This window comes from Lynx rufus, unplaced genomic scaffold, assembly GCF_022079265.1.
Source record: "Lynx rufus isolate CCGP_SWC_20201006 ecotype Redwood Valley unplaced genomic scaffold, mLynRuf1.p SCAF_17, whole genome shotgun sequence".
NCBI classification, from domain to species: Eukaryota; Metazoa; Chordata; class Mammalia; order Carnivora; family Felidae; genus Lynx; species Lynx rufus.
In genome coordinates this window covers 29,333,980-29,349,063 of record NW_025814831.1, presented here as the reverse complement: position 1 = coordinate 29,349,063, position 15,084 = coordinate 29,333,980, and the positions used below count along the sequence as shown (strand labels likewise).

At 46.5% G+C, this 15,084-nt stretch overlaps 2 protein-coding genes across 5 annotated transcripts in view; one reads left to right on the top strand and one right to left on the bottom strand.

Annotated features, from left to right (window-relative positions):
- Nucleotides 1–2,465, top strand: part of ZNF410 (zinc finger protein 410) — a 50,516-nt gene extending 48,051 nt beyond the window's left edge. For all 4 annotated transcript variants that reach the window (XM_047079378.1, XM_047079379.1, XM_047079377.1 and 1 more), the window contains one exon: nt 687–2,465. In XM_047079378.1, coding sequence (XP_046935334.1) covers nt 687–712 — 26 coding nt within the window. In that variant the 3' untranslated portion in view covers nt 713–2,465. The remainder of the gene's footprint in view (nt 1–686) is intronic.
- A 245-nt stretch (nt 2,466–2,710) lies between these two features.
- FAM161B (FAM161 centrosomal protein B) lies at nt 2,711–14,878 on the bottom strand. Its single transcript, XM_047079374.1, has 9 exons — nt 14,813–14,878; nt 12,341–12,663; nt 10,747–11,297; nt 8,827–9,173; nt 8,393–8,520; nt 6,317–6,481; nt 6,012–6,111; nt 3,742–3,884; nt 2,711–2,990 (listed from the first exon to the last, which is right to left on the bottom strand). Exons 1-9 carry the CDS (start codon nt 14,864–14,866, stop codon nt 2,852–2,854), a joined length of 1,950 nt encoding a protein of 649 aa, XP_046935330.1. The 5' UTR covers nt 14,867–14,878; the 3' UTR covers nt 2,711–2,851.
- Between the last annotated feature and the right edge of the window lie 206 nt (nt 14,879–15,084).

The window sequence follows — 15,084 nt, the reverse complement described above, 5'->3', positions numbered from 1 at the left end:
GAATTTATCTGGTTATATTTTTACTAAGCCATTTTTATTCCGAATTTCACTGTGTTATTCCCATCTCATTTTCATAACAAAATGGAACTCCGTTTCCTCAATTGTACAGAACAACACTTTCAACAGAAAGCCTTGAGTGTAGGGTAGAAAGTCTGTTTTGGCTGCCACCCTCTTGGAGTCTCAGGCTTTCTCCCTTCATCATAGGGAAGGCATTCTTTTGGACCCTGGGAATCCCTGGATTCCTTATGAGTGGGAACTCATATAGAACTCACTGGGGTAGCCTCCCATTCCTCTTACTTCTGCTTGAGCTTTCAGCCTGTACTTGGACTAACGCTGCCTGACAGGAGATTTGGGATTCCACCATTTCCGATATATCTGTTAAGTTTGGCATGCCTCCATCACTGACTAGTGAGTACATGACTACACAAACAATAGTTTGGCTTAGGGACTCGGGATACCTTATTGTCATAGTGAAAATGCCAGCATCATGGGCCAAATGCTGTCCCAAGGCCAGGATATGAAAGAGATCTATCAGTCTACGTATGTCTCTTGCTTTGGAACTAGATACCCTTGACTTACCCCTGTAGTGCATTCCCCACTCCCACTTAAACCTTTTCCTTAGTATGAATTATTTTTCCTATTATTCAGTGGTAGCCTATTCCAGATTTGGTTTTAATCTTTTACAGTTACTAAACCAAGGAGATTTAACTGAAAGACGGACATGAGCATGGGTGTCAACTCCTGGAAGAGCAGCCCTGTCTGATCCCAGAGTGCACACAGTGGGAACAGGATGCTTATGGCTCACGATCTGCCAGAACCAAAATGAATCTGTGAAAGACAGGACCCCGCTCTGGCCTCTGTTCATCTTTCCTGACATAGAAGATGAATGTAGGAGAGCTTCTCTTCAAACTACATCTGATCCAGACAAGGAAGAAAGCAGTGAATGTGGGCTGGGTAACTGTACCTACCTCTCTTCCCACTATAAAATTTTGGGATGGACTTCTCCCAAAAGTGAATTTGATTATGTGTTGGCTGAAATTTCTTCAGTATGACTGTTGAGAAGGGGTTTTCCTTTGAAGAATTTTCATCCCAGACTCAGCTGTCTTTTCACATGGATAAACTAAGCCCTGCCACCAACCATAAAACTTCACCAAGAAGCTGAGCTTTCAAGATGCCTTGTTGCTTTGGAGAAGGGAGTGATGTCAATTCTGTTGTGGCATACTCCCTTTAGCAACCTGAGTAAGAGACTCTCTGCCACTGGGCTGCAAAAAAATAAATTACTTGAATCCCTACTTGGCCCAGGCTGAGGTACTATCTTGTCACATCCACCTCTACTTGGCCACTTTGCTTTCTTTGTTTATGGAATATACGATAGCATGTTAAAAGGGTTTTTTGGGTTTTTTTTGGTTTGTTTTTTTTTAAAGTTAACTATCACATGATTCAGAGCTTCAGTTGTTTTCCCTTTAAATAAACAAGACAGCCCAGTAAGTTCTTTGGCTCCTTGTTTTGGACAAAATTTGTTTTCTCAGAGAGGAGATTAAGAAAATAGTTCCGTCTTTCCCTTTAAGACAGGGCACCGATTTACCCTTTGGATTCCATACAGGTAAAACTGAGCCCAGGAGTCTTGGGGAACATGACATAAGCATCTTCATCTCTAACTAGCAAACCTAGATAGTAGTTATTGTAGTATCGCTCCGTCTTCACCAGAAAGGACCATGTCTGAGTCTGGAAAAATGGCAATAATATACTTTTGAATTTTCCAGAATGTTAAAACATGAGAAATTGGGGGCTTCTGGTAAGAATAGGCACTATTGCTATCATCCACAGCTACTGATAGAGAATAATTATCACTGGTGAGTAGAAAAGTATTTCAAAGACTGCTTACTAGTAGAAAATCATGGCTGTCAGAGAATTTTCACATTTATTGAAAATGAACCTCAGGCTTACACACATACCATGCACACAGTGGCATATTTTAAGCAGATAGCAGGAAAAATTAACTGCCGTTTTAAATTCAGTAGTTATAGTTCTTAAGTTGTTAATGACATGCATAATCACCCTTTGTTATGTAGATTGAGTTCATGTCAATACCTTGTATTCTTAAAATGCCAATTTTTATTTTCTGTAGCCCTTACTTTTATACTAGAGCAGTGGTTCTTAACTGGGAACATTTTTGCCTGCCCACTGCCCCACATATGGCAATATCTAGGGACATTTTTGTCATAACTGGAGAGGGCATTACTGGCATCCAGTTAGTAGAAGCCAGGGATGCTGCTAACGTCCTACAATGTACAGGACAGCTCCTTCTCCCAACACCCAACACCGACACACTCATCTGGCCCTAAATCAATAGTACTGAGGTTAAGAAACCATGTACTAGAAGTTGCAGACTTGTCTTCCTGCAAGTGTTTTGTTTTCCCACACAATATTTCTAAGTAATGTTTTAATTGGTTGCCAACAGGAAATTCCTGGCTTCTGTTTGAAAACTCGGTGATCTGGCAATTCTGGGCCTGGGTTCTAGCTATTAATAGTGTACCTTATACCCAGCCCATGTGATCCATTTGTTTCCTAACTGGCCCCTGTAGGCATTTGGGTGTGTGCTCCTTTTTCAAGTAGGAAGCCCAAGAAGCAAGAATGCTTAACTCCGCTCTGAATCCTCCACCCTGAGGCTTTTCACTTTGATCTGCTTAAACCATTCCCTATTTGTTACCTGCTACTTTTTTTCTTGCTACTTTTCTTATCCTCATTCTCCAAGAGTAGCCATTGGCTCAAAAGCCAAGTTTTGCCTGCCTTGACTCAACACCAAGTTAGTTACTTAACATTGAAAAGCAGTAATTTTAAGTGTTACTAATTAAGCAAGTGATTTGAAATTATCTAGCAATTCATGAGACAGCTTCTCCAGTTCTTTTTTGGGGCTTGTAGGCTGTTGTAGAGATTCTTCTAAATCCTGCTGTGGATTTCTGGTGCCGAGTTTTGTAGTTTCATGGGTGCTACAGAATAAATTAAAGCATTATGAAATAAAATGTTTGTAATTAAAGCATTATGTAAGGCTTAAGGATGGTTTCAACATTTTCATTATTTTATATGGGGTGTAAAGGGAAATTTAAATTTCTAGGGGGAGAACTGGGATAGGAATTAGGGGAGGAGCCATTAGGATTTAAGAAACAAAGTTGAGAATAATGGCAATAACTATGCTTTTCTTCTCCCTTTTGATACCAGTGGAGGGGTGGTGCTAATGAGTACTTTTTAAAGAGTGCTAGATTTCAACAAGCCATGGTGATCATGCTGGGGGGGAAGAGACAGGCTTTGCTTGTTTAGGATATTATACCTTTTATTATGCATCTTTAAAGGTTTTTACTTTCAATTACGCAAACAAAATAAAAAGTGTTAGAAAAGCAGTTTTATCATTTTATAGTAAGTAAAAATATATATGTTTGTCCCTCAAAAGTGAAGTAAAAATATTCTTGACTGATGGCCCTAGAACTAGAATTGGAAAAATGATCTGTTTCAAATCGAAGGAACCTAAACCTAATATACAATGGTTATATTTTATTAACAATAACAACTGCACTTATTCTCCCAATTTAAATATATTATCTGGAGATCTCTGGGTTAGTATTCTATAAATACAGGATTGTGATCTCAAAATATGTGTGGCTGTTCTAAAGGTCCCTCCCAGTGGCATTACTAGGGATCGTAATCTGAGAGCCACAGGGTGACAGGAGCACGTGAGATTATTACCTGGGATGTTCAGGGACTTCTGACTGCTCCTTCCATTGTACAGCCCTGGTGCCCTCACCCTTGTTCCTCACAAAGTCTTCATCCAGCCCAGCCTGCTTCAGGGTGTCTCGATACCGTTGTTCTGCTTCTTTCCTAGCAAGGTCCTGTGGAATGGAAACAAATCTGCCGTAGCTGTCCTGTGAATTACAAGGTAATTCTAAATCACTTGCTTAATCCACAAGCCTAAAATTGTCCCCTAACCCAATCCCCATTAGTGCTGGGCACAGATTTACATGAAAATTCCTTAGAGCCTGTTTTCAAGCCTTAAAGAGCACTGGAACTACCTGAAGATCTTGTTATAATGTAGATTCTCATTTGGTAGGTCTTAGATAAGGTTCGAAACTCTGTGTCTAACACTCCCAGGAGATGCCAACTGTGAATTTGGGAGCCACACCTTTGAGAAGCAAGGATTTAGATTTTTGGACCACCAAGTAAGACTCAGATGAAAAAAATGGACTAAAAATGTTTTAAGATTTAAAAGCAACCACGAGCACCTGGGTAGCTCAGTCAGTTAAGTGTCTGACTCTTGATTTTAGCTCTGGTCATGATCTCACAATATGTGAGCTCAAGCCCTGTGTAGGGCTCTCTGCTGGCAGTGCAAAGCCTGCTTGGAATTCTCTTTCTCTCCACCTCTCTCTGCCCCTCCCCCGCGCTTTCTCAAAATAAACTAAAAAAAATTAATAAATAAAAGCAATCAAGCCATCATCAGGAACACTAATATATAACAAATAGAAAATAAGCTGCACTAGTAACACTCTTAACAGGATAGATGGTCTGTATGTGGACCAGAAAAAGGTTATTTCTTTGTTTGTTTTAATTTAAATGTTTAGTAGCAAAATCATATAGAGCACTTTGTATTTTTCCTAGAGTGGTGAAAGATCTGTTGAGATCTGAGAGTGAGCTTTGCTGGAAAGAATTAACATAAAGAGGAGAGATCATTATGAGAGATTTTGAACAATGCAAGTTGCTAAGTAAATCCAGTCCAGACAGTCCAGCATGTGTGCAAGTGTGTGTGTGGTATGTATGGGGGTGGGGAGGGGTGGACTCAGGAAATGCCTAGATAACACACTGGCTGTAAGATGGAGATAATGTCCAGCAGTTGGAACCAGGTTACTAGGGAACTCCAACTTTTGTCTGAAACTAGAGAGAAGAGGGATCGACAGCCTGATACAGCCCAAAACTTCCAGGAATAGTGGCCTTTCTAAGGCTGTTCAGATAGCTCCAGAGCTCCCTTAAGGAGATCTCAACTGGATCCAACTTCCCTAAAAGTCTAGAGAACATCTTAAAATGATTCTTCCATCCTGAAAGCCACTTAATCTGAAAAGGGCTTGTTGGGGTGCTTGTGAGCATCCCAACCTCTGGGGACCTAGAAATGTGCCACAGCTCTAGAGGCTGGGGATGCCCAGGGCACCAGCACCGCAGGGGAAGGGATGATGTTAGTAAGTTAAAGATATTCTCACTAACACAGCCAGACTGTTACTGTGTATGTGGCATCTAGCCCTCAGTCTAGTGAAAGCTAGACTGTAGGGGCGCCTGGGTGGCGCAGTCGGTTAAGCGTCCGACTTCAGCCAGGTCACGATCTCGCGGTCCGTGAGTTCGAGCCCCGCGTCGGGCTCTGGGCTGATGGCTCAGAGCCTGGAGCCTGTTTCCGATTCTGTGTCTCCCTCTCTCTCTGCCCCTCCCCTGTTCATGCTCTGTCTCTCTCTGTCCCAAAAATAAATAAACGTTGAAAAAAAAATTTAAAAAAAAAAAGAAAGCTAGACTGTAGCGAACACTCCCAGAAGTGAAACACTTCACAGATGCCTCTGGAGTCTAGTCTTGGGTGAAATCAGTCCAAGCAACATTCACCATTGCACCACTTCTTTGGGCGGAAATTGGTAACAGGCTCAATTTTGAGTCTCTGATCCTCAAGGAAATGTTTAATACCCAGATATTAAACTTTTCCATCATTTCTTTTTTTTAAGTGTTTCTTTTTGAGAGAGAGAGAAAGATAGAGCATGAGTGATGGAGGGGCAGAGAGAGAGGGAGACACAGAATCCAAAGCAGGCTCCAGGCTGTGAGCTGTCAGCACCCAGCCTGACATGGGGCTCAAACTCAAGAACCATGAGATCATGCCCTGAGCCGAACTCAGAGGCTTAACTGACTGAGCCACCCAGGTGCCCCTCTGTTCCATCATTCCTAAAAGCACTTTCATCCAAGACTGAGAGAGAAGAGTGATGGCTTAGTTTTACCTTGGTAACTTGTTCAAAGAGATAGGGCCTTGTTTGTATTCTCTTCTTCATTTCTTCCAATTCTTTCTTATACTCTTTTGCTCTTTTACGGTCATTGTTCCTGGAATTAACAAGATTTTTAGAATGAATTCTTTTTCCAACCCTTCATTCCAATTAAGCAGAGTAATTCCCAAAGACACTGTAAATTCCTAACTGCCTAGCAAAACTAAATCCTTGATTGTGTGCGATTACAGGAGCCTACTTTCAAGGGCAATGATCTGTTGGATCCCAAGACAGATACCCTTTGGCACATGGGAGACACTGACCGATTCTCTTTCAGCTTTGCTTTGAACACTTCCTCCAGGCTTTTATGAGGATCCATGGCTTTTGCACGCAAGGTCACAGATTTAGACATCGCTTGACACTTCTTTTTGTGCATCTCCAACCACTGAGTACTCTCATCTGTTTTGTCCTTTTTTTCAAGTGAACTTCTGAAGAAAGGAGGCAAAAAACACACAGATGACCAACTTGAGTATATTAAAAGCACTCTTAGTAACCTCTGGAAAGTAAAATGGTGTTTTCTGTGAGTGGGGTAATTTACCACACTGGCGCTTCAGAAAGAATAGGATTCTGAGATTGGCAAATGAAGCCTTCCCAGCACTATGGACACGGTGATTTTCTGCCCCAGGGGAAGTTCAATAATTGAACCGAAATAAAATATCCTTAACACTAAGGCTTCTGGCCTGTCTGGAAACAATACTAATAGTTGCCATTTGCTGAGCTACTCTACTCTGAACCAAGAGCAGAGAAGAATCAAGTGCTTTATATCAATTATCTTTTGTAATCTCCAGAACTGCCCCATGAGGTAAGAACTGTAAGCCCCTCTTTTTATAGGTGAGGAGAGCGAGCCTCGGAGAGGATAAGCCACTCACTCAAAGCTACCCAGCATGCCAGTAGAAAAGCCAGGATTAGAACCAGTATGTCTGACTCCCAAGCCTTTGCCCCTGACCACTACACTGTAAACAGTGGGCTAGAAGGTGCCTGGTTTCGTGGTCCTTTGGGACCACAGAGAACTGGAAGTAGGCCTCTTTCCATGCACAGTTTGGGGTTAACTTATAGCAAGCACTTAGTCTGTGTAAGTATCATTTGACAAGGTACTATAGAGGGAAAACAAATGGGCTCCTGGGTGGCTCAGTCTCACGTTCCAGCCCCGCATCAGGCTCTCTGCTGTTAGTACAGATCTCGCTTTGGATCCTCTGTCTCCCTTTCTCTCTGCTCCTACCCCACTCATGCTTTCTCTCAAAAATAAACATTTTTAAAAAAAAAAAAAAACACCACCAAGATTCTTGCTTGAAGGCATGAAAGTTTAGCCTGCTATTATATCAAACTCCCCACTGCTGGGAAGCAAATATGGATATCCCCTCGGGGGGCCAGCCTCTGGCCCATAAGGCCTACCTTATTGGGACCTCAGGACACCAATGCATTTAGCCTTGATTTAGTAGCTCTGACTATGACATTTGAAGAAGAAGGGAGTATCTCTTGGATTCTAAATATATTTCTAAAATCCCTGTTGTGGAGCCTAAAGAGCCAAGTTGGTTAGCCCCACAGGAAAGCACTAAGATGCTCGTCCTCTCCCAGCGCTAAACTGCTTGTTACACCACAACCTTTCGTGCTGACCTCATCTCAGAGGTCTAGTGGAGGAACTCTTGCTGGGGCGCTGGCTCGTCGAGAACAACACCATGACAGAGGCCAGTTAAAGAATGAAAAAGTAAGGAGGCTCCTGCTTCCCAACCGACTCTGCTAGTTCGGCTGAACTAGCAGAATCTCAGAGAATCTCAAATCTGTGCAGTGGATGCCTTCTCTTTGTGACAGGGTCAGCCACCTGCCAACAGGTTTCTCTGAATTCCTATTCCTAATGGCTTCCTCTCTCATCTGTGGGTCTTCACTTATGTTGTTCTCTCTGGAACTTTCTTTCCAGCCTTTGGCTTATTCCTCATTCTTCAGACATCTATTAAAGAGAACCCTGCCCCAGGCTGCCCAGAGCCTCCCAGGTCCCCTGTATTTCCCTGTCATTGCACTACTCACAAAGTAGTAGTTCTTTGATTTTCTATATTTCATACTAGCTATTAAACTATGGGCTCCATAAGGTATCTCCAGCCTTAACATTGTGACTGGCACAGAGTAAGTCCCCCATGAATGATGGCCAGATGTTCTCCATCACTACATGTGGAGAGTTACCTGCATTCCTGTCCTGATCAGAGAACTCCCTTCCACCCATTTAGGTCTCTGTAGTAACAGGAGAGGAGGCCCAGCAGCAGGATGGTTTCTAGCATTTGGGCCAGAATCCGAGCACTGACCACTGAACTTGGTCCTGGGCCAAGATCTCGAGCCTGACCACTCACCTGACTGCAGACTCCCTCCTCCTGGTGGCATCTGTGATGTGCACAGGGAGGGTGTTGGCAGAGAGAGAAGCAAGGCCACTCAGAGAACGACTCCTTGGCAGGGGTGTGGCTGGTGACTGTGGAGAGTCCTAGAAGAAACGAAGGCTGGTATTGGTGGGACAGCAACGTGTGATTAGTTTCTACTGTAAGGAGGATTCAATTTCAGTGAAGGACTAGTCAGACCAGGAATCTTTTTTTTTCCCCTGGGATTAAGGAAAGAGTAATGAGTTCCCAAGTTTATTACCAGGCCAAGAGTTGGATATCGATCCAACAGCTGAGCCAGTGTTTTTAAAAAAACAAAAATGTCATGAGAAGTGCCGTATGTTGAGACCCGGCCCATTCCTGTATTTTGGGTCTCAGGCCAGGACCCTCCCGTAACTGCCCAGGGCTCTCACCCTCCTCTCTCCAGAGGTGGTGGTGTCACAGGGCCGCTGAGCACGACGCAGGCTGCCGGTTCGCAGCAAGAAGGGCTTGTTGTGAGTCACCTCTCTGGTGTCCCTTCTCTTGGCAGCTCTTCTCTGGAAGGCCTTGTAAAGGCCCTCGTAGTCAGGGACGGCAGGATTCACACAAGGCTGGAATCCAAAGTCAGTCTGCAGAAACCCAAGCTTTTCCTTCTGGGTTCGGGTAGCTGTTCGAGGCTGGGGGTCAGCCCGGCTGCTGGAGGAGATGATAGGGGAGGAGGCCATCTGGAGCATGTCTAGGGCTCGCATCTGGATGCGAATTTTCCTGAAGAGCTCCGCTTCTGTGGAGAAAAGGTCAGGGTGGTGATGGGTGACAGGGGACCCCGCCTCATACCTAAAGGTTTGGAGAAGGTTCCCTCTAAAGCTCCAGTGCAGTATTGTGCTGGAGCCGATTGCCAGCTTTGCAGGATTTGTGAACCAGTTGACATCATATGGGAAGCTCCACCTTGGCCAGAATAGGTGTATTTTTACCAGGGAAAGTGGCAAACACTACAAATCAGCTTGCTGCTTCTTTTCTGGAGAGAGCTCATTCCTAAATGTTGACCAGGACACCCTGCCGTGTGCCAGCAGGCTGCAGAGGCAGCCACCATTTACGTTTACTGAGCACTCCCTGCGGTTCCTCCTTCAGAGGCCAAGCCGGAGGGGTGAGCCGGTCTCCTTGGCTCAAGGAGGGGCCCCGCCATCCACCCAGAGGCCCAGGTTATTGCCCAAATCATTCCTGCCTGCCTTCTCTCATCAGTCCCCCGTCCTGCAGTCTCCTCCTCTTTAACCATGTTCTGGTCTGGCCTCTCTTTACCATCCCTGCTGCTAATTTCAGTCTCTCCGCTGAACTGGTGACATAGTGTCCTATAGATCAGCATCCCTCCGGTCCTGTCCCTCCCCCTTAATCATCTCCACAGCATCAGAGTGATCTTTCCGAGCTGCAGATCTGATCCTGAGCCACCCTGTTTGACACCCTTCAGTTGGCTCCCCAGTGCCCTTGGGATAAAGTCCAAGTTTCCTCCCCCTCCCCCAGGTCTGGCCCATGCCCGCCTCTCCCTCCCTGCTCCCTCTTCTCTACCCTCCATCCTCCTCCCATCCCTTGAATGTGTTCAGCCTCCTCTTACCTCCATGCTGCTCTGATGCACTCTTCCTCTGTCTTCCCTGAATTAAACACACTGCTCATCCTTCAGGGTCAGCCTCAGTGCTCACTTTCCCTGGGGACCTTCCCTATCTGTCCCCACCGCCTCACCATGTCCTAAGTTAGGTCCCTCTGCTATGTGCTCTATATGACCCTGGAGGCTCCCACCTCTAATCCTTGCAAATGACTCATCACATTTGTAATTTTTTGCCTGTTATCTGTCTTCCTTCCTCCCTTGTCCACAAACTCCATGTCTGTTTATTGAACACAGAGGAGTGCCTGGGGCTTGACACATTACTAAATGAGTAAAGCCTGAGTCCTTTCATCGAACCACATTTCTTGAAATGTGCAGGTCACCAGGATGGGGGGGGCAGGCGGTAGGAGCTTCCCTCAGGGGCAGCTGGTGGTAGCACCGGCCCAAGCTGGTCCCTGGATGCCTCCCTGGTTCTCTGTTCTTGTACCTGTGCTGCTGCAGACACCTTCACACCCACTCACTGAGAGAGAGGTCATCAGGGCAAATTTGGAGAAGGCTGCATGACCTCTCACTCTCCACTCCTTACAGGGCTCCCCCATGATACAGACGGACCCAACCGGCATGGAGCGTGGCCTTGAGGCCCATCCGCCCGAACAATGAACTTATCCCCAAGCCAGGCTGACCCCCCGAGCCTAAGTCTCCACGGCGCGTCTTGGTACTCCCCAGGTAGGAGGCAGCAGGGTGGGAAGGATGTCTTTACCTTGGAGTTTGTCCCCGAGGGCTGGCTCCAGAATGGACTTGGGGATCCTTCTGGTGGCGTTCTGCTTGGGGACGTTGGCCTTAGCTGTGGCAGCCAACTCCCTCTGTTTAGCAGCTTCTTTTCTCTGCTCCTCCTTCACGAGGAAACTGAAGGGCTTCAGGGAAGAGAGGAGCCGTTCCTTCCTCTTCTGGATCCCTGCCTGCCTGCGGGCCTCATTGCGCTCCACGATCTCCTGGTAGAGGGGCAGGTAGACGTGTGCTGGCACAGGCTGTGCCCGGAACTGCCGCTGGCACTCGGCCTCCTCCTGGGCTTGCCTCTGGGCCTGGGTCCTCTCCTGCTCAAAAGAAGCAGGTGAGGCCAGCCACTGCGCCTTCTTCCGGGCCTCACGCAGTGTCATGCGGAACGGCCGCGGGACGGTGATGGTTGATGCCCAGGAGCTGATGCTTCTGTGCTGGGAGGGAGGCCTGGAGCCTGAAGGTGGCTGGGGCTGAACCTTGGGAGTGTCGGAGGGAAGGCTGCTCAGGGAGCTGCAGCACCGTGGGGAGCTGCACCTGGGGGGAGAAAGCAGCTGTGCGGAGGCCAGGCCAGGCTGGAGGCCCTTTCCTCCTCCTGCCCCTTCCCACACCTCCCTCCCAGAAGACGGCAGCTAGATCCTGAGACTAACACAGCCCCGCAGGCGTCTGGGCCTGTGCCTCGCTTCTTCCCTCAGGCCATCTAGCAGCCCTAGTTGGAAGTCTTTCCTCAGAACTGATTCAAGATTTGCCACTTTGCATTCTAATATTTTCCTTTAAAGATTTAATTTTTTAATGTTTAAAAAAATGTTTATGTATTTTGAGAGAGAGAGAAGAGTGTGTGAGTGGGGGAGGGGCACAGAGAGAGGGTGAGAGAGAATCCCAAGCAGGCTCCGCACTGTCAGCCCAGAGCCTGACTCCGGGTTCAGTCTCACGAACCGTGAGATCACGACCTGAGCCGAAATCAAGAGCTGAGTGTTTAACCGACTGAGCCACCCAGGTGCCCCTTAAAGATTTTCTTTTTAAGTAATCTCTACACCCAATGTGGGGCTTGAACTCACAACCGTAAGATCAAGAGTCTCACGTTCCACCGGTTGCCCTGCATTCCATTATCTTCATATGGGAGAGAGAACAGTGCAATGGGGCAGAGCAAGGCTTTGGAGTCAGACCCAGGTTCAAATCTTGCTTCAAACAATTACCAGCTGTGTGACCTTTGGCAGGGTTTGCTTGGAACCTCAATTTCCTCATCTGGAGAATGGCAAAAATAATAGCTACTTACAGGGTTAGTGGGAGGAGAAAATAAGATACGGTGTAGGCGTATATAACAGGGCTGGGCCAAGGTAAACGTACCTTGTTGCCATTCTCAGGGAGGTAGTGACAAAGGCATCCCTTTAATCAATTCGAGTGCTTCCAATGACTAAGGGTTATCCAAAGTGATTTAGGACTGCTGGGTAGGAATCAGAACGTGTTTGGCTCCGAAGGCCTGATTCTGAGCTGGAGCCTCGGTAAGGGACAACTTTACTGAGGAAGAGGATGAGGCCCAGAGTCATGAAGCAGTTGTTGAACTGCAGGGCCTTCCTTACCTCGGAGACACAGGGTACTGGGCCTCGGGCTTCCCCCTGCCTTTGTCTTGGAAGAAACTCTCCAGGTCCTCATCGTCTTCAGAGAAGTCCTCGCCACTGTCTGGGTTGTTCTCATAAAGGGATTCCAACAGGCACCACCTGCCTTTCGGCTTTAGTACCTGCAGGGTCTCATAAAAGCTCCCAGTGGAGTCCGAAGAATTAGAAACCGCCTCCTCCTCCGGGCTGAGGAAGTCATCGAGTGTGCCAGCCCTGGGCAAAACCAGCCCATCCCCAGATAGCTCTTCTTCCGTCTCTGTGTCTGGGGAGGATTTGGGGGGAAATATCTAAAACGAAACAGAAAAGACTGTGGGTCAACTATAATTTCAAATTTTCTCAAAGCCTAACTGTTAATTTCACTTTGAATAGGTCTCTGTATATTAGCCACTGGGAAGGAACGAAGAACAATCAGATGTATTCCTTGCTTTAAAGACATTTCACAAATTGGTATGTGGGCATATGCTTGGTTGAAGGGAAGCAGACGGCTAACGTCGGTTCCCTACTTCATGTGCAGTGAGCATTTGCAGAGTACTTACTCTGTATCATGCATTCTGCCCCTGGCACTCTAGGAATCCTACCCGTGACCCTGGCCACACTCTGGGCCTTGCCCTATTTGGGTTTCACCTACTTTTTTCCAGCCTTCTTTTTCCTGCTTCCTTTGTCTACACCTCTGCTTTCCTAATAGTCTACCTAATATCCCACCTGTTACTAGGAATGAGTAATTAATAGGACAGACAATGTGCTCTAGCTGAAAGAACAATGTCGTAGAAAGTGGAAACCCAACTGGGTTTAAGTACTCCATTCATTTAGAAAATAGTTTTTGGGTGTCTTATGTGCACGGAGCATTAGGCTGAGAACGAGTCAAGCACATGAAGCTTACATTCTAATGAGAGGGAGAGAGACAAGTATAGGATAATAAATTCAATAAAAGCCATAAATTGTGACATTACACAGAGATGAAGTGGCTTTAGGAAGCTTTTCTGTTGATAAAATCCCATCACAAATGCCACTAGGAATGTATCTATAGTCAGAGTTAGGCTTATTAATTTATTGGAAAAATTACACCAGGAAAAATTACAGGGAACTTGTGTGGGGGCGGGGGGAAGAGTGGGGACTTTCAGTAAGAGGGTGGGGGAGGGGCTTTTTCAGTAAGAGGGTGGGGGGTTGGCTTCTCTTGAATGATTCTGAGGAAGAGAGTGGATCCCTCTGGATCCATTCTGGATGGATGCTGTCATGAAGAGGGCACACTTTGGTAAGTGGGTGACAGCAATTTTTATTGAAAAGGTAACTAGAACAAAGTGGAGCTGGGCAATTGGTAGTTAAGCATCATCATTTAGAAGGGGGTGTTGGTCTCTTTGTAGGCACACTGTGGCCCTTTGAGAAACACTGTTTTCTGCTAATCTGGCTGCTGGCCTCATTACAGTCTGAACTGGACTTTCTCAGTCCTGGGCTGATCTTTACTTTCTCGCTGTGGAGGAGTTTTGGACTGACATCTGATTGATGAGAGGGAGCCAGCCTTGCTAAGATCTGGGGTAAGAGGGTTCTGAGTTCTAAGGAACAGCAAATGCAAAAGCAGGGACCTGAGGCAGGAACAAACTTGACTCTTGGAGAGTTAGAAAGAGGGCCAGTGTGGCTGGAGGACAGTGGTATTCTCGAGATATCCTTCGAGAGGCTGGTGTGGGGCCAGGATTGGACTGTATACAATGACTAGTTGCGTCTAGGAAATCAGTGAGGCGTAGGCTGCTGCAGGCCTCCAGGTGATATTGGTGATGGTTTTCCTGGGTTCTCCAAGGTCCAGCTCTACTAGTGAAAAGAACACTAGATTCTGAGTCAAAGGTGTGTATGTGCTCCAGCCCTTGCTCTGCTACTAAGGAGCATGTGATCTTAGGGAAAAATTTTTAAAACGACTTTATTGAGACACCGTACAGTTCACACAACTCACTTACTGAAAGAGTACAACTCAGTTTTAGTACAGTCAGAGTTGTGCAACCGTCACAATTTTAGAGCATTTTAGTCACCCCCCCCCAAAGAAAGCCCATACCATTTAGCAGTCATTCCCTATTTTCCCTAGTCCTTTCGACCCTTCCTTCCCAGCCTGCCCTAAGCAACCACCAATCTACTTTCTGTATGGATTCTTCTGTGCCTCAGTTTTCTTTTCTACCAAATGGAGACAACAATAGTACTATTAGTCTTAGGGTAGTTGACAGGATAAGCGAAAACCGAGGGCCACTGCTGTGGGTCTATGAAGGGCCTAACATAACGCTCAACCCGTTAGAGAGTCCCTTGCGGGTCCCCAAACGCTGCTGATTTTAATCCCACACCTCTCCGCGACACGCCCCTGACGTCTGTCTCCAAGGCAATGACAAACAGTTTCCTCTCTTTAGAGACTCCTTTCCGGGCGCAGACCGAATTCCTCTCCTTCTCTTTCTCTCTCACCTGCCGGCTCCACTGAGCGCCGCCGGAGGCTCCCGCAGGCCTCCCGACGGTCATCTTCTCCGCGGGGCAGAAAAAGAAGCGGCGGTGACAGCGGCGTGCTATGCTTTGGCTGCGGTGGCTGCACTAGCTACGCGATCAGGTCTCTGATTGGCTCCCAGGCGGATGCCTGAAACAGTCCCCCTTCCCAGGGAGCCTCTAATTCTTCCCGCCCAAGTTGGCAAGGATCGCTTTCTGATTGGCCTACTCTTTGCGCATTCTATATCCGGTTCTAA

Excerpts from the sequence above, each read along its gene's own strand:
- FAM161B (XM_047079374.1), bottom strand. The coding sequence starts at position 14,866 with ATGACCGTCGGGAGGCCTGCGGGAGCCTCCGGCGGCGCTCAGTGGAGC. Across the intron at positions 11,298-12,340 it reads CAGTACCCTGTGTCTCCGAG|GTGCAGCTCCCCACGGTGCT; the intron begins GTAAGGAAGGCC and ends TTCTCCCCCCAG. Across the intron at positions 6,112-6,316 it reads GCAAAGCTGAAAGAGAATCG|GAACAATGACCGTAAAAGAG; the intron begins GTCAGTGTCTCC and ends TGTTAATTCCAG.